At 33.0% G+C, this 23,528-nt stretch overlaps 1 protein-coding gene across 1 annotated transcript; it reads right to left on the bottom strand.

Moving 5' to 3' along the window:
• On the bottom strand, positions 5,840-10,751 carry LOC109345369 (AP2-like ethylene-responsive transcription factor AIL1). Its single transcript, XM_019584332.1, has 9 exons — positions 10,378-10,751; positions 9,553-10,141; positions 9,205-9,287; positions 9,040-9,048; positions 8,715-8,803; positions 8,122-8,195; positions 7,951-8,001; positions 7,428-7,504; positions 5,840-7,054 (listed from the first exon to the last, which is right to left on the bottom strand). The coding sequence occupies exons 1-9, from the start codon at positions 10,556-10,558 to the stop codon at positions 6,123-6,125; spliced, it is 2,085 nt and encodes a 694-aa protein (XP_019439877.1). The 5' UTR covers positions 10,559-10,751; the 3' UTR covers positions 5,840-6,122.

Here is a 23,528-nt window from a genome sequence, read left to right as displayed (position 1 = left end):
AAATTAAGTCTTTAGATATTTGAGTCCATCAAAATTGATAAAAATAAATAAATAAAAGATTGCAATTTGAAAATAAACAAAATCACTTCAAATCAAACAAATTTGATATCAATTGATTGAGTTGTTGCATAATTAAAATACACTAATAAGTGATATAAAAATTGATTAAGAATAACAAGCGACATTTTTTTTTCCTTTTTCTTCAATTTTTGTTTTTTTAAATAAAAATGTGTTTTAAGTGGCTTGATAAGCAATTATTGGCTCTATAGTAGTAGGATGTCATTTCAACATCAAATTTCACTCAATTTTAACTTTTTAAATATAAATAAAAGAATTTCACTCAGTTTAATAAGTTATTAATGGGAAAATATCAATATGATAAAACATGTACCAAATATTTGAATTCAATTAGTTTAATGGGTCATCTGTATACTCATTAACGTGGAGATATCAATTTTAAAAGAAAAAAACAGGTCTCAAATATTAGAATTCAGTCAAGTCATTATATATTCATTGATAAATGGAGAATTTTTCACTCAAGGAAAAGGGTGTTCAAGCCCCCTATAAATAGAAGGCAAAAGCAACTCACATTAGAACACACGGAAAAATAGAAGACAAAGATAAGTACCAAAAATGAAGAAAATAATAGTACAAAAGGAGAATATAGAAGACAAAGATAAGTACCAAAAATAGACATGTTAGTAATTTTTTAAACTCTATCATTATTTCCCTTCATTTCATTGAATTTTCCCCAAAGGAAACTCACACCCGCTTAATTTTAAGCTATTTACTTTCTTATATATAATCATCACTATTATCTTTCTTAAATTCAAAAACTAATATGTTTAGTAGATATAAGATTTAACTCATAATTTTTCTTTTATATAATACATAAATAAATAAATTATTTTGAGAATATAGTCGGTCGTGACTTGTATCGTCTCTTCCTTTGTGCCTTAAGTGGGAAGTCGATTTACAATTGTATCTTTGTTATTGATTCCATTTATATTTTAGAAAATAGTTAAAAATATTTTATCATCGTAATTAATTTAGTGAATTTGAATAGCCTGGTTGTGACCCGTAGCGTCTCTTCCTTCTTGCCTCAAGTGGAAAATCGATCTATGATTATTGTCGTCTTTTTCCATTAGTTCCATTTATTTTTAAGAAAATAATTAAAAATGTTTCATCATCCTAATTATTTTATGGGTTTTGAATAGTCTCATTGTAGTCTACACCATCTTCTCTTTTCTACCTAAAGTGAAAAATTGGGTTACGGCAATTTATTATTAATTTCATTTATTTTAAATAATTAAAGGTTTTATAATTACATATTTAGATTTCATTCTATAAAAATGTAGAAAATAGTTAATTCAAATTTATTCGTCAATTAATATTTTAATTGAGATATGTAGTCTTAATTCATTTGAGAGACACAAATAATTAGTATCCTTATATAGTATTATTAATTCATTTTAGAGATACAAAAATAATTAGTTTTCCTACCTAGTCTTGTAAGGGTTTATATTGCTCATAGTATAACAACTATTCCTCAAGCAAACAAGAATGACCTAAAAAATAATAATAAACTTTTGGGTTATGAGATTTGACATCATAGGAGTAATAATTGATATCTAATGAATAGTAGTAGATGATATCTTTTGGATATTTAGAAAGAATGTACATAGTCACATAAATGTCAAAATGGGAACAAAAAGTATGGTAGGTATTGGACCTGGATATAGATCATTTGTTTCAAACAGTATCTCATTTCATATTTTAAGTTAATTAGAATGCTTTATTTTATTATTTTTTGTTTCTAAATTATTATTTTTATCTACATGTCAATATATAATTAATTTGAAACAGAGAATGAGACATTGTTGGATGAGAAACTGTTGGGTACAAGTAACCCATCCATTGCGACCCTACCATGAGCAAGTGGGCAACTTACTTTAACAAAGTTCACTTTTCTTGAGAATCACTTTGAAGATAGTTGGAGGGTTTGTGCATGGAAAATGGTGAAAATAACCCAGCAAAGAAGCATATATGCAGAGTAAAAAAAGATGGTAACATTATAAATATTTAATTAATTGATATGTAGTATTTCCGAGGAGGCACAAGTGCTCCTTTGATTTCTCCAATGAATCCCAGTTCCCACCAGAGTTCCCCCTTTGAATTTCTTTTTAGCTTTATTGCCATTTTAGTTTATTAAATTAACTTTCACTAATTAATTATATTCTTTGCGTATGAAAACATGAATGACAACAATAAACAAAATATCAAACAGAGGAAATGGACAAAACAAAATAAAAAAATGATTCCTATTGTTTTTTTATAGGCAAAATAATTTTATTAGGATGTGATTGTGAGTCAGTTGTTTGAGCATAATGAAAAAAGATAAAAGTAATATTGTGAAACATGAGTCGAGAACATTAAACCAGAAAATGTTTTGTGTTAAGTTTAATCAGTTCACTTTCCAAATTAATCTGGTTTAACTAAGTTAAACATAGTCAGACCAAATTTTCTTCGGTCAAAGTAGTTCAATCTCTTATTCAATTAAAACTACAAATGAGAGTTATTTTTAAATCCAGACAACAATCAAACTGGTCAGACCATGCAATTTGAAAGAAAACATATTTGGTAGATAGAACTCAAGCATTGTCATTTCTCCTCATTTTTTTATAAGCAAGAGAAATGGATTAAAAGTACAAGGGGTGCTAACCCAAAAATACAACCAAGAAAGATCCAAACAATTAGGTAGTAGTCAGAATAGAGGACCACAAATCTCTACACCAATTAGCAAACGATAAAGAAGTACAATCTGATTTATTACAGAACCAAATCCAAGAACCAATCTTAATAGAGTTCATAAGATTTAACATATCAAACTCACTACCCCTTAATATTGAATCATTCTTCGAAAGCCAAACGAACCAAACCACCAAGAACCAAAGCATCCTCCACCAATGAGATGCTCTACGGTTGCTGCAGAGAGCCATGTGCACACGAAATGCATCAGTAGCACTGAGGATCCCAGCCGACCTTGTAGCATTCAACCACCCTTCCACGTTAAAACTCAACCAAACATAAAAAGCTATCCAAATTTTTGCAGTGAAAACACAATTAACAAACAAATGAGAAACATCCTCATGGTCCTGCAAATAGAGGTTACCGAAGTATATTCGTTCCAGCAGGGATAATATTCCTTCTATAAAGCTACAATTTAGTTGGTAATCTCTCTCTCAAGAGCTTCCAAATGCAGCAACAGGTCTTAGTAGGACAACAGGCTATCCACACCTTATTCAGAAGCGAATTCACATCATAGGCAGCATGACTAAGAGCTAAAAATATGCCGATTTAACCTCATAAACTCTCGAGTTCACCAGATTCCAGGACCAAGCATTCGACTCATCCTCCTTACAACTTACCACGAAAGTTGCAGCAAACAACCCCGTTTTTAAATCTTTCTCCCAAGTGAAAAGATTTCAACGCCAAAGCACATTCCACTTCCAAACACCATTCTCCCAAAAACCACAATCAGAGACTAACTCATATTTATTCAGGACCACAGAAAATAACCTAGGAAAACACTTAGCAAGACTCTCATGCCCAACCCAAACATGAGTGCAAAGCTTTGTACTTAAACCATCTCCTATCTTCTTGACAACATTCCTATAAAACCAGTTATTACTGATGCTATCACCCCTACCCACCTTGACAACCTCTTTCCACCAACAAGACCAACCCGATGTAGAGGAAATAATACAGTCACCATATTTCAAAGACACAACCCTCACTCGCACCACCCTTCCACGTTAAAACCCAACCAAACATAAAAAGCTATCCAAATTTTTGCTGTGAAAACACAATTAACAAACAAATGAGAAAAATCCTGATGGTCCTGCAGACAGAGGTTACCGAAGTATATCCGTTCCAGCAGGGATAATATTCCTTCTATAAAGCTACAATTTAGTTGGCAATCTCTCTCTCTCAAGAGCTTCCAAATGCAGCAACAAATCTTAGTAGGACAACATTCCTATGAAACCAGTTATTACTAATGCTATCACCCCTACCCACCTTGACAACCTCTTTCCACCAACAAGACCTACCCAACGCAGAGGAAATAATACATTCACCATATTTCCAAGACACAACCCTCACTCACAAGGAATCATGATCCACAAGGAACCTCCATTTCCACTTACCTACCAACGCTAAATTAAAGAACTCAATATTTTTGACATACTTAGGCAAACAAACATCATCCCAAGAAACCCAAGACACACCTCTCCCTCCAATTCTATTACCCCACAAAAATCTCCTCTGGAGCTTGACTAAGTTAAGGATAACCTTCTTAGGAGCTTTAAAAGGAGACAATAAATAAATGAGAATGTTAGCCAAAACTGCATTTACAAGGATTACCCTACCACCAAAAGAAATAAACTTTTTTTTCTCCAAGACGCTAATCTTTTAGCCACCGCAACAACAACAGAAGAGCAGGTGGAGCTGTTCTTCGGGTTTGCACCAACCGGGGTGCCAGATAGTTGAACGGAAGGCAACCAGTACTGTAACGCAGAAATTGAGAAGCAACATTCATGAAAGACCCATCAACCTTAACGCCATAGATGCAACTTTTCAAGGGATTAACCTTCAAGCCAGAAACCAGTTCAAAGCAACGCATAATACTTTTCAAACACCATAAATTCTCAATAGTTGGTTTACGCACTAAAACTGTATCATCCACATACTGCAAATTAGTCATTTCTATATAATTTATGCCCACATTATAACCCTGTAACAACCCAGCCTGACTTGCATATCGCATTAAACCAGAGAACCCTTTTGCTACTAGAAGGAACAAAAACAGGGCCATTGGATCGCCTAGGCGGATACCTCTCGACACTGAAAATTGTTCTATAGGGCTAACATTAACAAGGATAGACATAGAAATTGAAGATAGAAAAGACCTAACCCAACCTCACCAAGACTGAGGAAAACCGAATCTCTGAAGCATATAGTCTACGAAACCCCAGTCCACCGAGTCATAGGCTTTTTCAAAGTCAACCTTCACAATTAAGCAACCATTTGAACCTCTTTTCGCGGAGTGAATAACTTCATTTAGAATCACCACTCCATCTAGAATGGTTCAGGGAATAAACAAACCATCAAACAAACATACCCTTAATAGTTAAAGAAGCATAAAAGCAACCACAATGGTAACAAAAGAATCATTTGTAGCGAAATAACCACATTTTCGTCCAAGTTCACCACTGGAGAGAAACAATTCTTGTTCTTATTTCATAACGGTAAGTTAAATAAGCATCATTCTTAAAGTTATGAGTCAACGTTAAAAAATAAAACATAATTGTTAAAATAGAGAAATATAAATGTGAGGTAGGTTTGTGATGTTCATTTAAGAATGCAAAAGTTGTACCATTGAAGGAGATTTTGGTTTGAGTTGCTTAAATCATTGGAATTTGCAAACAAATATAAAATAATCAGTGAGACATATTTAAGAACAAAAAAAATGTGTTATACAAGTGTGGATGCTCAAATATAATAGAAGGCTAGAATGAATTCAATTTTTTTATATATATAAACTTATGTATCGAGAATGCAATTTTCTTTCTGTAAATTAAACTGAAGGATCGGTTATTATATTATTGAGATCTACTTAGATTCACATTCATTTTTTAATTTGACATTTAATTTGGCCAAATAGTTTAGAACAATATACATTTGAAAAATCTTAAAATTGAAAACATGGAGTCTGACAATTTTTCATAATTGTGAACAATTGAACAAGATAGCCCAATACAACTTGCTTAAGATGAAGAAAACTAAAAAACCGCATCATTAAATTCTTCTTATTCTAAAATTCACAAAGCCTGATGTTAAATAAACTTCCCAAGGATCTATCAAAATCTCAAGTTAAATTCCCCAAAATTCATAGCAACATATCAATCTGCTATGACTAACTACACTTGAAACTAGATTACACCCTTATAGATGAAAATTAAAGAAGAATGAAAAATTAAAACTTGCAAGTCAGTAATAATGTATACATCATTATTTTTCAACTTAGTCATGACCCATCACATATATTTTCCTCCATTCTCCAACTATTCATGCAATAATGTGAAGGGTTGAGTTCCATGGCAAAGAGCAACATTGTTAGACCTTGATGCAAGAGTTGGAATAGCAGTAGGAACCCAATTATTGCATGCTTCTGCAGATGTTTGTTGATAATACAAGTTCCTTGCATTATTATAAGGATCATTAGTACTTGAACCATAACCATTTTCATAACCAACCACCTTCACTTCATTATTATCATCATTACCATAACCATTGCTAATATGGTTTTGGTTACCATCATCAGCAATATTGAAAGTAGTAGTAGCCATCGGAATCATGTAGCCCCTACCATTTCCATAACCATTATTACCATCACCACCACCATAAATGATAGAGCTAGAGCTAGGGCTATTATTATCCATAGAAGCAGAACCACCAATGCTCATGATACTATTCAATCCAGAATCAGATTGAAAGAAATTATGAGTATTATTATTATTATTATTATTACTCCCTAACTGAAGTTGGTAATGCATATCTTGAAAATTTTGATGAGAAGCATGATCATCAGGATCTTGTTCTTGCTTGCACCAAAACTTCTGTGAGTTATGTCCATAAGTAGTGTAATTATTAGGTACCTGACTATAAAGTTGTTGAGGTTGTTGAAATGCAAGAGAAGGCCAACCATGGTATAAGGTTGTTGCACCATAGCTAAGCTGAGAACTCATGTTATTTTCCTCTGATGATGATAATGACCTTATATGAGGTGCATTAATATTATGATCAAGAGTAGTAACAGTGAGATCAATGTTATTATCCTTCAAATTACGTTTTGCAGCAGCACCAATGGGTAAAGTGGTGCTCTCAAGAATGCTCTTAACATCGTATCTTGTCATGTCAAAGTTTGTAACTGCATTCAGTCCTCGGAATTTGATTGCTGCTACGTCATATGCTTCTGCTGCCTCTTCTTGGGTACCTGCATGCATGCCATAATATAATCATTCAAGAGTCAATTTATCAAAGATAATAACACATGTTCTCATTTATATGTGTATGATACAATAATTAAGATACATTAAATGAAGCCTTGTTTATTTGCTATATATCCTTATCCAATTATATGTGAAGTATATTTATCATTCAACTGTTTCTGAGAAAAGAATGACATTAATTGTTGTAGTTTATGTAATATATATTCGATTTTGGGAACTAAGATAAAAGTATCACCCATGTAATTTTTTTTTTGTTTTTCCGATATTTTTTAGTACTAGAGAGAATCTCTATTTGATTTTTAGGGAATGCATGTTATATCTAAAGAATGATTAATGATGAAATAGTCTATTTCTTACCGAAAGTTCCCAAATAGAGATCTTTGTTGCCAGCAACTCTTCCAATCCTTGCTTGCCATCTACCATGTTGGTGATGCCTGCATGCACCATTCTTAATTTGTTCAAACCTTACAGCCACCCTCACCATTCAAAAAGTTTCAACCATGAAGCAATTCTCTACAAAATCTTAGAGAATATATAATTGTGCAAAATTTTGTAATGATGTGAGTCAATAATATGCACCCACACTATGAATCAACAATGAAGGAGTCAAATCTTATAAGACTTCATTGAATTTTCAGATATTATATAAAGTTCAATATTAATATTTGGTTCATGAGACGAACATTTATTAACATGAAAAATCATACACTTTTAGAAAAGGTTAATTCTTTATTCATAACATAAGAGAATTTGTTTTGTTAGCTCGGACCTTCCCTATATTTTCGTTCAATCAAAGTGTATTTAGAAAGAATAATCTCACTCTCACTGGCCAAATAAGAAGCACTCTAACTCATTGGAAGGTCAAATATAGAAAACATACCTAGTTACTCCTCGATAAATGGATGCACCGCGAGAAAACCCACTACTTTTCCTGCGTCAACATAGTTTAGACATAAATATTGTTAATTTTACCAGTTTATATATCCAATTTTAATTAAAATTAAGCTTATTATTACAAAAAGATTAGTCGTTTCAACTTGCAAATACGTACCTTCTCAATGAAGCGACGTATTCTTGTCTTGTCATGTGCTTCATTTCTTCCAACTCTTTTTCATAATTGCTAATCTAAAATTCCATTCATTATTGAGAAATTATATATAAAGCATCCAACATCAAGGACTGGAATAAGTGATCACGTGCAATAGTTTGCATTAGAAGACAATTAATGTAGACTAGATTCTACTCTCTAAATAGACACATCCCTTCAAATGAGGTAACATTTTCAAAGCACGAGGTACATTAAATATATAATACCTGAAAATGATAAAAGCATGTGAATCTTTAACGAGTTAAAAATTTAATAAGGTTTACTCCCTTGATTTTCTCAATAGAAAATAATTACTTATTTAAATATACAATGTAGTACCTTGTAGTAATAAAAATCCAAAACATTTAAATATAACCCAAAACTTATTTAATGCAAGCTTGCAACCATTAATCCATACAAGGTAACACTTTACCCTATTTAAAAAACTCAAGAACTCAATCGTATGAATATGTAAAATACAGGATTTCCAATCTTAAATGGAGAAGGACATAAATGTGTACTCAATTTCAAGTCTGCATCAAAAAATGAAAACTCACAGGAAAATTTGTTGTAGTAGTTGTTCCCCAATACTTAAGGGCAGCTAAATCGTATGCCCTAGCTGCTTTTTCTTCTTTGTCATAACCTCCTGCCAAATATATAAGAACTGATTAGACATGAACAAATTTTAACTCATTGAAACAACTATTAAATCATTTCCTTACTCAGTAGGGAAATGAAAGATAAGTATTAGTAACTAATTGAAACGAATAAACAAGCTCCTCATTAATTAAAGTTTTATGTTTCCTTTTTTTAATTTAAGTGTACAGCATTAATTAATAATTGAAAGTGCAAAAAACTAGAATCTTTATGTTATGTACTCACCCAAGTAAACTGCAAAAATATGGATGTTGATGAAGGTGATGCCCCATTGAAGAGAAGGCCATCAATAACACAGTTAGTACTCATTAATGGATATTAGATATAAAAAAAATGTAAAGAGAAAAAAGATGTTGAAAATAAAGGAACAAACAAGTTAAATCTTAGTACCTTGTCTTCCTTTGCGAGTTTGGCCTTCTCTTCTACAACTATTGTCCCACAAGTGAGCCTCATATCTACCTGTCCACCTATGCCTATCAAATCAAATCCTTATATTCATCATTTCACAAATAATAGGCCAGTGCAAAAGGAAATTTATAAAATAAAAAATAGAAAATATATTTCCAACATGCAAGTATAAGGAGTTTAATGAATTGAAAATTGAGTTTCAGTTTTGTGAACAGAAAAATAGAAACCATTATGAGTTTATGCCCAAAGGATCTTTTCAGGTTGAACTTGACTTTCAAATATTCTTGTGCCAACAAAGAAAAAACAGTGAGAAATGAATAGGAAACAAACCTAGTCACACCCCGGTATATAGAAGTTCTTTGTCCAAATGTGTCAACAGATTTTCTGGGCACCGCATTTTCAACAGCATCACCACTTTGGTCATTGACCACTGCAGAAGAAGTCTTAGGGTTATGCTTGTTATTGTCAGAGGAAGAACTATCTCCATTATCCACATTTGATGTAAGAAGAGGAAGTGCTACAGAAGAACTTGACTGTGAAACAGTACTACTCTTCATATTTGCTGAATCTGACTGTGGTGGTTGGTTTCTCAACCATGTCTTTATCATTGAAAGCCCTATAGAAGTATAGTTCCTAGGACTACCACCACCGTCACCGCCATCACCACTACCTAATGGAGGTTTTAGAGAACAGTTTTGGAACATTAAGTCACCGGAGGAGGAGGAGGTTGTGTTGTTAATACTACCACCGTATGTTGTATGGTTAAGATTATTATCGCCAAAAGAATGTTGCCCAAGAAAGTTTTCAAGTTTTGGATGTTGTTGTTGGTTGCATGAAGTTCCCAATAGCATGTTTTGGCTGCTGTTGTTGTAGTAGTTATACTCCGATGAGTTGTTTCCCAAACCCTTTGTGTTCCAATCTGCAATAATCATATCAAAGTATTTCAAACATAAAAAACATAAATGTCACTCTCTAATATGGAGATTCTTTTCATAGTCAAAAAATATTTAACAACAGATTACGATATGGAGATTCTTTTCTAAAACTAGTTTGATGGGATGAGATGAATGAGAAACATTTCTTTATTTCCATATATATTTTTTGTTACAAGTTGTTATAAACTTATATGGCGGAAGAAATTAATGAAAATGAAACCTTGAGGAGTAGTGGGAGCATGAGTGTTATTTGTGTTGAGATCTTCAAAGATAGCAAAAGAAGGAGATATATCAGTGCCATCAGGGTTGAAGTCAAGGCTTGGTGGCACCGTTTGAGAGTGAGAATGGTTATCTTCTTCATTAGGGGCAAGAGAGAAACCCAACCAGTTCATAGAACCCATAATATGAAATATGATAGTAATGACAATGAGAACAAGAGAGAACACAAAGTGTTGAAGATAATATAGATATATAGATTATGAAGAGGGGTTGTAGTAGAAGTGCATGCATCAAGTAGAAGAAGCATGGGTAGAGTGAAAAGGTGCCATAAGAGAGATAGGTTGAGGGAAGAAGAACGGTCAAAGTAATGAAGAATTTCTTCTTCAAAGAGGAGAGAGCATTTATAAGTGCACAAACTTTTATATTTTCTTTCTTCACGCTGATAAATACACGCACACAATAAAATTAATTAAGGTACCTTGGATCCTTAAATTGGAAATTGCTTCAAAATTAATGAGAGTTTGGGGATTTAATTTTAACGGTGTAATACCATTTTTGGTCGATAAAAAAAGATGTTAGTGAAGTGTTAAAATTAAATCTTCAACGACTTTCTCTGAAGCAATTTGGTGAGAAAAAAGATTTATCCGATATAAATAATAATATGGGATCAAATAAATATGATAATATGAGTTCTAACGATCAAACATCACTTTGAAGAATTTTGCTTAATTACCATCTTATTCCACACAAATTACATTAACAATATGGGTGAAAGACACACACAAAACTGCTTTAAAATCCCATGTCAATCCATTACATTCATATATTTTTATGATATATATAAAAATTAATAAAAGGACTCAAGTGAAAATGGTTTTAATATAAAAATTATGAGATCTTAATCTTACAATCATACATAGTTAATTAAAATTATAAATTTGATCACATGATCAATAATGTACATGTATTCTTTAGTATTGACTGATTAAATAAAACTCAATAATTTATATTAACTATTCTTATTTCTCATAAAATAATTATTCTCACATAAGTCACTTTGTGTATATATATATATATATAATTTACATTGATTTCTTTTATAAGCCAAACTATGTATTATATTAGTGAATCGCAATGAAAGACTTAGGCAAAAATAAGGAAGAGGACAGAAACACTTATCTGAACATATTATTGAAGTATCCTGAATTATATTAATCAATGACCTAGTTGTTGAGACTACATAGGGATAGGATGGTTTCATGATGTAGAGTAACCTTAATTCTCTTTAATTAGTCAATACGTGCGTGCCAGCATAGGATTTTGAATCTTACATGCCCCATGATGCTAAATGTAATATCAATTGTGTGTTGGATCGATAAGATGATTGAGTTAACCGTGTTAATCGTTTGAGTCTATTGAATGGTTCTAGATAAGTCCATGATCTTGTAGGTTCATTGGTTAGGTTTGAATTTTTAAAACTCTATCCATAATTTATGTGTGGACTAAAAAGACATAACCAGGTTGATCCATTGGATTGTAAAGTAAGTTAATATCCATTGATTATTAATTGAAATCATTAAACTTTTTTCTTTTAAGAGAAGACTTATATGGGGTTTTAAATAGGAATAAGGAGAGGAATTTAAAACACCAAAATTTCAACAAATTATATTTTTTTGTCAATAATAAATATTTGGCTAGGTGAAAGTGTATAACCAAGAGTAAGTAAGGAACAAATCTATTTTAGGTTATATGATTATATCTTCTAATATGTATTGCTCTAAAAATTGAATATGTCACATTTTGATTGATTTAGGGATATAACGAGACTTTATATCATTTAACATATTTTATCACTTTTTTATCTTATCAGCCGAACTTGTTCAATCTATCCGTCGTCTCCACCCGTAGGAACAACGAGATCACTCTAAGGAGACCTTCAGCATCCCGTTTATAATCAAATACTTTTTTAAAGAAAACTATTTACATATGGGACAATGAACATGTGCATGAGGTTTCGTAATCTTCAAACGTCCCCGATAGATACTATACTCTGATTATTGTGTCAAAGATTCAGAATTATACTTAAATCACCACATGGATGACTATGATAACAAAAAGTCTAGAATACATGCAGAAATTCATTCTCTATCATTAGTAGCTGTTGGGAAATAAGAGTAAAAAAATAGAAAAACATCATCAGTCACACTCTGTGTGTAAGTATCAATTCTTATATATATATATATATATATATACAAAGATATGTTTACATCCTATTAAGGTATATTAATTACACTCAATCTCAATCATACATTTTCTTAAATCTAATGGGCACCAAATGTGTTAAAGTTGTTACTTGATTTGAGTTTGTTAGTTGTAATATTATTTTCGTTAATCGATTAAAAATTTAATTAATTGATTAACTAGTTAGTTATTAGTTAGCTCATTCGTGATTTTCTCTCATCATTTTAACAAAATAAGTTAAGCTTAAAATTTGTTTAAGTTTTATCTTTTTCTCTCTCATAATTTATTTCACTCATATTTATAATTCGTTGGATTTAAAAAAATGAATGGTTGATATTGAAGTAATTAATTTAACTTAACTTAATACAATTGCATTCATATGCCTCAAGAGCTAGAGTGTGTTATTTGCATGTAGTTTGTGAAATCTATAGATCACCTTCTCATCTCTTATAAGTTTGCTATTAGTGTTTGGAAAGATTTTTATGTTTGGTCATATGTTATGATGTATATTCTGGTTACCTTAATGAGTTGCTAATGCTTCATGATTCTTTATGTAAAAACGCAAAAGGGAAAATGTGTAAAAAATGTTTTGGTTTGTTGTTGTGTGGTCAATATTAATCTGAATAATAAGAAATGATGTCATTTTCCAACAAAAGGAAGTTAGTTGTGTCCACATAATAAATTTGATCCAAATTAAATCTTAAACTTATTTTTTTCTTATGGGACAACAATTAATTTAGATTTTGCAAATTGGTACATAAATCCTTGATTTTGTATTAGTTTATGCTATAAAAATTTTGTACTTGAACTTTCTCTTATAATAGATGGACACCCATATACTTCTTTAATGTAGTTTTGCTTATATCAAATTTCTACCATAATAAAATTGGAAATAATAATATGATGACAAATTAGTAGGACAAAAAACAACACATGCAAAGGCAGGTAAGTAGTCCCCTCAATTCATTCACAATAATTCATGTCAGACATATTATGAGACTCATGTCATGACATGGCCTCTCTGGTCAGGAACAAACCACCCATAACTTTTCATATATATTCCCATCAATCCCTTTATCACATTCTCATTTTAACTTTAAACTCTATTAATATCTGATACTACTCCTATAAATATAATAATCCTCAATTATATATGCTCCCCCGTTAAAAACGGGAGTCTCAATTTCTCACACTATGTTTGATGTTTCTTTCTTGGTTTCCATTTCTATCTGAAAAGATACTCTGTCTCTCTCTTCTGCCCGCAAACAATAATTCATGCATCACTGACACTTTCTTTTTCAAATGGCAAAAATCATCATATTATTGACATGGCAAAAATCATCATTTTTTCAATTATTCATATATTCACCATTTCAATCATGCATGCATACACATTATAATATGTAATTTACATCATAATAGGATTGTTTTGTGTGAAGAATACTATTACTCATAATTTTCACCATTTTTATAATTTAATTACAATTGAGTTCTCCTATATTATATAATTACATTGTTATCAATTTATAATTTATTGGGTGTCGTTGCTATTAATATGCACCCTCTAATATCACCAACGTAACACAATCACTACACGAGGAGAATGGTTGGGGTGGTGGCGAATTTGACCCATGGCATATGCCACACGGACGCAGGCCTAGGACCTTGAATTATTGGGGCTAAAAAAGAATCTGAAGGTCTAATGCATCCACAAAAATATTTACTACATCGACCTAGCTTTGTAGAAGTATAATATGTGATTACTAGGCCATTGTAATTGTGTTGTTCAAATTGATCATATAGATATATCTAATATCTAACATAATTTAGTTTTTCAACAATGAAACCATATGTATATATATTTTTATATATATTTTTAAGTCTAATTGAATTGATATCTGATTTAATTAGTGAATTAATAATTGAACCACTAAATCGATGACTCAATATCTTATATACTTTTATGATCGGTCTTATTTTAATAACACTAACTCTCGACTTTTAGGCATTGTCAACATTTTTAGAAGTCCTTATTTTAAGGGAAACGTTGTGAAAAATTGCCTGAAATTCAAATTACATAAATTGGAATTTTTATTCAAATTTTAATGTCAAAGTTTCACTTGGTTATTATGTATTTTATGTTTGAACACAAATGCAAAACATAAAAGTGGAAGATGTTTGTGTGAAGAAGAAAGAAAAGACAGTGGGAAGAAGAAAGAAAATGTGCAACTTCAGTGAGAGTAATAGAGAGGAGTTTATGTAGAAAAGGGAATTCAATTATATTCATTGCTTGATCAAGTATTACCATTGCTATTTATAGTAAGCTAGGAACTAACCAACTTAACAGATTTTCGAAATACTACTACTTTTAACATCCCCCATAATTCGAAAATCTCAGCAATAACAACAACAAAAATAGCAGTACAATTCAACCTATCTCAGCCTCTTGTACACATATCTTCCTTCTTAGTTCCTTAAATCTCTCTATCTTAAGAGGCTTGGTCATAATATCAGCTAATTGAAGCTCACTTTTGCAGTGAGAGAGAGCTTCAATTTTCCCTCTGCAACTTACCGTCTAAGGTAGTGATACATTGTCTCAATGTGTGTACTTCTTCCATGTGAGAACGGATTCCTTGCCAAATCAATTTCTGACTTGTTGTCTATCAGCAACTCCATCTTGTCTTCAATGTCAATGTTTAGTTCCATTAGCAGAGTAGAGAGCCATATTGCTTGGCAAGCAGTGGCACATGCAACAATATACTCAGCTTCACAAGTTGATAGTGTCACGACCTTTTGCTTTTGAGAGCACCATGACATTGGAGTACCTGCTACCATAAATATGTATCCCATGGTGTTTTTTCTGTCCATCAAGTCCCCACACCAATCTGAGTCAGAGTAGGTCAAGAGTTTTAAGCTAATCTTGTCACTTTGATGAGGGAAGTTGATGCCAAAAGTAAGAGTTCCTTTCAGGTATCTCAAAATTCTCTTTGCTGCCAACATATGGGAATGCCTTGGATCACACATAAACCTGCTGATTAGTCCAACACTATAGCAAATCTCTGGTCTTGTATGGCAGATGTATCTCAAGCTGCCAACCATTTGTCTGAACAATGGTGCATTTACAGCTTCTTCATGCTCACGCTTGTTTAGTTTGAGGTGCATTTCAACAGGGGTTTCAGAGGAATTGCAGTTGAACATGTTGAATTTTGTAAGGATCTCAAGAACATACTTCTTTTGATGCATGAATAAGCCATTTTTAGTGTGCTGAAATTCCAAGCCAAGGAAGTATGCTAGTCTTCCTAAGTCAGTCATTTCAAACTCACCTTTGAGGCTCCTTTTTACTTCTTCAATTCCCTGTTGATTGCTTCCTGTGATCAACAAATCATCCACATACAAGCATATGGCAAGGCATCACAATTCTGGTTCAGTGACTTGATGTAAACACTATATTCGACTTCACACTTCTGAAAACCAAAGCTAGACAAGAATCTGTCAATCCTTTTGTTCAATCAACAAGTCATCCACATACAAGCATATGAACAAGGCATCACAATTTTGGTTCAGTGACTTGATGTAAACACCATACTCGACTTCACACTTCTGAAAACCATAGCTAGACAAGAATCTGTCAATCCTTTTGTTCCATGCCCTTGGGGCTTGCCTTAAGCCATAGAGTGCTTTCTTTAGCTTGAGCACTTTATTCTCATTTCCTTTACTGATGAAGCCTGGTGGCTGAGATACATAAACTAATTCCTCCAAAGGGCCATTCAAGAATGCAGATTTAACATCCAATTACCAAAGACTCCATCTATTCCAGCTAACTATTGGAAGAATGAGTCTTATGGTTTTCAATCTTGCCACTGGTGCAAACACCTCTGAGAAGTCTATTCCTTCATTTTGCATAAAACCTTTGGCAACTAGCCTTGCTTTGTGTTTAGCTATGGTGCCATCTGGTTTTAGTTTCACTTTGAAGATCCACTTGACTATGATTGGCTTCTTCTTAGGTGGTAATTCAGCCAATTCCCAAGTATCATTCTTCTCTATGGACTTGATTTCTTCAAGCATGGCTGCTCTCCAAGTGCTACTATTTACTACCTCTTCATAACTGATTGGTTCAGTACCAACATACAATGCCATGTTTTGAACAACCTCACCTTCCTGACTCACCAAGTTATCTGAGTTTAGCAGATAATCTGATAGCCAAGAAGGAGGATTCCTTGTCCTTGTTGCTCTAGTGTTTGCTTGTTGAGTGTATGCAAGTGCTTCTCTTCTCAGTTCAGATGTCTCATCATCATTCTCCCATTCAATGTGTAGTTTTGCCAAAGGGTCAGAGTTCTTGTTTAGCTCATTAACTGACCTTGCTTCATCAAACTGAACATCCCTGCTAAACACCACTTGCTTGGTTTCAGGGCTATACAACTTATAGGATCCTGTGTTGTTGTAGCCAAGGAAGATCATTGCTTCACCTTTATCATCCAGCTTTGTTCTCCTTTGGTCTGGTATGTGTCTATAGCAGATTGAGCCAAATATTTTCATGTGTCTCACTGTTGGTTTAATTCCTGACCATGCTTCAATAACTACATTTTCAAGCCTCTTGGTGGGGCATTTGTTGAGTATATATGTAGTTGTTGAGGCTGCCTCTCCCCAAAATTCATTTGAGAGTTATTTGCTTCTCAACATGCTTCTAACCATATTCATTATGGTTCTGTTTCTTCTTTCTACAATCCCATTATGTTGGGGTGTGTAGGGGGCAGTCACCTTATGCATAATGCCTTGTTCACTGCAGAATTTTCCAAATTCTCATGAGTTGAACTCACCTCCACCATCTGTCCTTAGGATTTTTAGGCTCTTTCCTGATTGTTTTTCTGCTTGAGCCTTGAATAGTTTCAACATTGAGAATGTCTCATTTTTGTTTTTCATCAAGAACATCCAGATCCTTCTGCTTAGCTCATCCACAAATGTGATGAAATATCTGCTCCCTCCCAATGATGGTGTGTCAAGAGGTCCACACACATCAGAGTACACCACAGGCAGAAGTTCCTTGGCTCTTGATGGTGTATATTTGTTGAATGAAGACCTTGGTTGTTTGCTTATAACACAACTGTCACACATCTTCTCAGGATGTTGGATTATAGGTAACCCTGCAACCATGTATTGTGAGTTCAATCTACTCAAGTCTCTGAAGTTTAGATGTCCATACCTCATGTGCCATAGCCATGAATTTTCTGCTAAGGATAGAACAGACAAGCATTGAGATTCAATAGTTGCCAAGCTTATCTGAAATGTTCTGTTTGGAGCCATTGATGCTCTCATTACCAACTTCTTCTTCTGATCATAGACTTTTAGTGATCCATCAATTAGGCCCATAGAGAAGCCCATTTCAAGCAATTGTCCCATGCTAATCAAGTTGCTCTTCATGTTTGGCACATAGAGCATATCTGTTATCATAGCATGCTTACCATCTTTTCTATTTATTAGTACATCACTAGTGCCTTCAGCTTGGATCATTCTGTTGTCAGCAAATCTAACATTGCTCTTCTTCCTTTCATCAAAGTTTACTAGCCATTCTCTATGTCCTGTCATGTGGTCAAGGTGAAGCTGGCCAATGACGACATTTATGCTAGTGGCGACGACAATTATGGTACTTAGGTGGTCGTGGTAGTTGCGGCAATGGTATTTATTAAGGTAATGATAATTGCAATGGTGACAAAGATGGTGGTGACAACTAGGTGTAAGCAGGATCTGACCTTATTCGCTCACCCGGTTTGGTCTAACCATGATCGAACTCAAATATGACTGAGTCTAATTGGGTTCAGGGTTGAGTCTCAGTTCAAAAATTAGTCACAATCAATATTCAGGGTCAAGTAGTGGACAAACATGACTCGACTCGATCTATCTCATTGTCAATCACATATCATGTTTGTATGTTATTTATTCAATTGTATACGTAGTAGTGATATCTCTTTGGTCGAAAGTATCATTTATTTTCTAATTTTTTCATCAGTATACATGATTAACAATATATATACATATATTATTTCATATGTTAAGTTACATATTCATCATACTTTATCTAAAATCACTATGCACTATATAATCGAGTCTAGAGTCGATTCAAGTTTAAAGCTTCATCGAATCAATATTTAGGGTCTGGTTAGCTTCGGGTCTAGGTCCGAGTTCAAAACAATGATCTGACGAATATTTAGAGTCATGTAAGGGACAAGTCTTACCTAGTTCATGCTCACCCATACTATTGGTGGTCGAAATGACAATGGTGATTGCAACAATATATTTGGGTGATTATAGTTGTCCAGGTAATGGTAGTTAAGATCGTTGTGATTTTGGTGCTCAATGTAATGACGAAAGTACGTAATAGTCATGGTTGCGATGGTGGTTAGGGTTTGGTAACTATCGTGGTGGAGGATAAGGATGATAATGAAAAATAAACTTGTGGGTACCTGTCTGAACCCAACCCAAATTTAGCAAGGAAAACCCATTGTGGTTGGATTCAGGTACGAGTTTTACCCAAGTATAATTTTTAGGTTCGGGTTTTGTACATATAATACCTTACCACGAACCCTCCCTGAACCCGAATGATATATTTAAAATTACACAATTATATATATATATATATATATATATAACCTAGATAAAGAGATTTTTTAGTATGAGTAGGTTAGCATTGTGCACCAAGACCTTTGGACAAAATTAACCCTCATATTTTAGTTGTAATATGTTTACAAATAAGGTATTTTCATAATTTCAATTTTACATCACTCATCTCCAAACATCTTTCACCTCCCAAAATAAATCACCCTACTCACCCCATACTCTTTCCCCACCCAATTAACCAACCTCTCTCTAAACTGAAACCCTCCATTCCAACCCAAATACATTTCTAATTTATTCATTGTTTTGAATAAATGAAGACAAAAATGAGCTAATAAAAACGAATAATCTACTATTTGTAAGACTGAGAATGCAACTAAGAGGGAGTGAATTAGTTGACTTAAAATAATTGCCACTTTTTCTGCAAAATCAAGAGTTAAAGTGCAGCGGAAAATATATGTAGAAAATTAATAAGTAAAATCAAAGATATAAGGGAGAATATAGTACACAAGAATTTTTATATTGGTTCACCTTATTGTCCACCGAAGGCTACGTCCAGTACTCTTGGAGCACAAGAGATTTTTCCACCAAATATTATGAGTTGTAATTACAATATCTCACCCCGAGACTTCTATGTAGCTTACACACTCAATAATATGTATTACCTTGGAAAACACATTTCCAAGTAACTCTCTCTCCTTTCTTATTACACCCCGTGAAAGAAAGTATTTTCAATGAATGAAGAATTACAACAGTGGCTTGGATTGCCTTTGCAAGTATGAAATGTAATATCACTTCCAATCCAATAACTCTCTTGTATGCTAAATAATATTGCTCAATAGGTTTGTAAAACTTAGAAACAATTACTTCAAGTAACTCAGAAAAGTTCTTTTTTGAAAGTTTAAGAACTGAGTACAAAAGTGCATAAAAATAGTGAGAGAATTTTTCAGAATCGTGTGAGAGTTGTATGAAAGTTGTGTGTTGTGATTATGAGTTTCAACGCCTTTATATAGGCTTTCCAACCAGCCAAAATGCATCTTTGAAAGGGTAGGAATTGATTGGAATGAAACCATGTCTTTTGGGTTGAAACTCATTCACTTTGAATTTGAAAATCTGATGGATCAACTCTCAGTAACCTCGATTACAACATTAAGTAATCGATTACCCAAATGTTCTGTCCAACAATGAATTTAAAATTAACTTAGTTAATAGGGAGAGGAAAGAGGTTTGGAGATGAGTAGTGTAAAATATAATTATGAAAATACCCTTATTATGAAACATATTACAACTAAAATATGAGGGTTAATTTTGTCCAAAAGTCTTGGTGCAGGCGGCTAATCTACTCCAACTCAAAATTCTCTTTACCTATGTTAACAAAACTCATATATATATATATGTGTGTATTTGTGAGCATGTGCAGCGGGTTACTCAAGCATATTACTTGGTATTGCCAATTAGGGTTGTCGTGCTTGCGCTTATGTTCACACCATGCTCATTAAAATTAGGGCGAGCATGAGTATACTCGTTTTTAAATAAGGCAGGAAATATTATGTTCTGCTCGCCCTAAACATGGGCAGGGTGGGCTTGTAAGCCGCCCTAAATTAAAAAAAAAAACTAAAAATGATCTAGTACATGTAACATTTCAAAATATTACATATTGTCTTTTATTTTTTATTTCGCTACTAAAACATTGCAATATTCATATTATTATACTTGAGATTACATGGATGCACAATATGACAGTTGGATTTAAAACACAAAACATAACATCTTGTTTTGCATAAACCGGACATGTAGCTACGTTGTATTCGTGTGGTGAGAACATGAATTACTCTTGTCATACTGGCTCATTAAATTTCTTATTATAGTATTTATTGATGCCCATGGGCTGCCCTGTCTGCCTATTTGAAATGTTTGTGGGCGAAAATGGTATGTTGGATGGGCATTTCAAGACGAATGGACACATTTTTTATGCTCTGCCCGCCCAAAACATGAGGGCGGGTCCCATGTGCATGACCGAAATTGCCAATGGTAATATTACTAATGTTTATTGCCCAAGGTTAGAGATGGTAATATGGGCATTGCTCGCGAGTCGGCCTGCATTGCCCGCAAAAAAATGCGGGCATGGCATCCTATTTTGGCGTGTTAGCCCATTTTGTTTAGCCTGCTTGTCTGCTTTATTAGCGGGCATTTTAAGCGGGCTCCATGGGTCCCCGCGGGCATCATAAAGCCCAAGTATTTTTAAGCCCAAATATCCATTTACTATTTCACTTTCACCCCACGTCCTCACTCTCTAGTCCCCACCCAATTAGCCAAACTCATTTCATAATTCATTAAACTTTCCCTAACTCAAAACTCACACACTCACGTTCACATACTCACAGTAATACATTCCATGCTTTCATAAGTTTCATTCCAGACTCACCCAATTGCCTATTGTCCAATATTAATTATTATCTAAGATTTTATTACTCCTTGTTACTTGTTAGAATTGCCTATTTGTTACTATAATTATTTTCCTATTTACATTTTTTTTATTTTTTAGTGTAAATAAGGAAATGTATGTGGGTCGTTCTCATGCCCGTTTTTCCGTTTTAAAATGGGCAAGACATGTAATTTTGTTCGTTAAGTTTTTTGGGCATACCCACACTCGCATAAGTTTTGCGGGCATAGCACGGGCACAAGCAAAATGGGTTGGGCCGACCCGTTTTGTCATCTCTACCCAAGGTATAAACATGTGTATATATATATAATAGGTTCGGGTCGAGCTTTGATTCAGGTTTTAAATTTCGGTTTGGGTAAGTGCATACCCGACCACGATCCGTCATGTTGTTATTCCTAGTGGCGGATATGGTCGATAATAATAATAGTTGTGGATAGTGGTTGACATAATGACTATATTTTACCAAAAAAAATCTATATTATAAGATTTTTTTGTGTTTTTTAAAGAGTTAAAAATATTTTAAAAATGAGTTAAATTTATCTATTTACATTTATTTTGAAAATAACAGTTCTAAACAAAAACTAGAAATTTGCAATCACTCTAACCAATATTTTGGTTTTTTTATATTAAACTTGATGTTTATTTTCTAATTTTATTCTTAAAAAAATCAGATGCAGGGGTTGGGACTTCGGACCTTGCGGCCCTTTGGGAGGACATGTACCCTTGTCTTGCGGGTTACTATTTAACTCATGTTTACGAAAAGACAGATTAGAGGAGAATCTTACTCCCAACCTTCCACTATGGAATTTATGAGATACTGTATTATACGCACACGTACGCTGCATTTGTCACTTGCCAAAATCTTTATCTATATTCTATATCTGTATGCATATGATTAAAGTTTAATAACAAAATAAAAGTATAATGTTTAAAGGATTACTACTATTAAATATATCCTTTTCAATTTACATTTCAAAGTTTCTCTTTGTGAATTATCTTTAATTTTTTTTTATCAAAATCCTACAAACATTAATTAATATTGTCGGTATATATATTACATATATAGCTTGGAATTGTTATGGATTTTTTTATTTGCTTCAATGTTAAAAAAATATTAGATAAGAGTGAAAAACACACGCCCAGGAAAAAATCTAATGAGACATTTGTCTCGAAAGTTGCAATTCAATACTGTAACTTTGACGGTCAAGAAAGGAATCAAAGACGGTAAAACACATGGTTTCTAATCACTTTTTCTTAAAATACAGAAAACTTGCTTATTGTATATTGCAACTCTTGTCGTTAGTGGCATGTTTTCAAATATTTCTAGAATGAGTTTGCGGATTAAAAGATCAAGTGTATCTATTCTTAGGTTACCACTTTATTAACATTTATATATTAGTTTAGATGTCAGATGAACAAGCGCTTATAAATTAGACACGAAAGTGTAAAATTAAGGGACATACCTTTTTTTTTTTTTGTACTATTAATGTCCCTTACTTTTTGTACAAGAAACTAATATATTTTAGGTGTGTGATTGTTCATCTCAGTAAGTGTCACTCATAGGAATCAAATTCTTAACATTTTGATAATCTAACAGAACTTTACATCACTAGACCAACATTGACCAATTAAGCTACGTAATTATCAAAATTATTTGTTAATATTGGTTGATAAATTGGCTAATATGTATAAATAACATGAGCTGCATAAATTACGTCAAACATTTTAGCAAAAGTGCACTTATAAACACATATCTCATCAAAATAAGTTAATTTGTCAAACAACATTAAGTACCTTAGTTTTTATCAAAGGAGATTGATCTACATACTAAAAGAGTGAAGTTTTTAAACTTATTTCTT

Source organism: Lupinus angustifolius, chromosome LG04, assembly GCF_001865875.1.
Source record: "Lupinus angustifolius cultivar Tanjil chromosome LG04, LupAngTanjil_v1.0, whole genome shotgun sequence".
Lineage (NCBI taxonomy): Eukaryota > Viridiplantae > Streptophyta > Magnoliopsida > Fabales > Fabaceae > Lupinus > Lupinus angustifolius.
This window is presented reverse-complemented; position numbering and strand designations above follow the sequence as displayed.

Coding starts and splice junctions, on each gene's coding strand:
- LOC109345369 (XM_019584332.1), bottom strand. CDS start 10,558: ATGGGTTCTATGAACTGGTTGGGTTTCTCTCTTGCCCCTAATGAAGAA. Junction 10,142..10,377: donor TGCTCCCACTACTCCTCAAG/GTTTCATTTTCA, acceptor TGATTATTGCAG/ATTGGAACACAAAGGGTTTG. Junction 8,196..8,714: donor CTACTACAACAAATTTTCCT/GTGAGTTTTCAT, acceptor ATGGAATTTTAG/ATTAGCAATTATGAAAAAGA.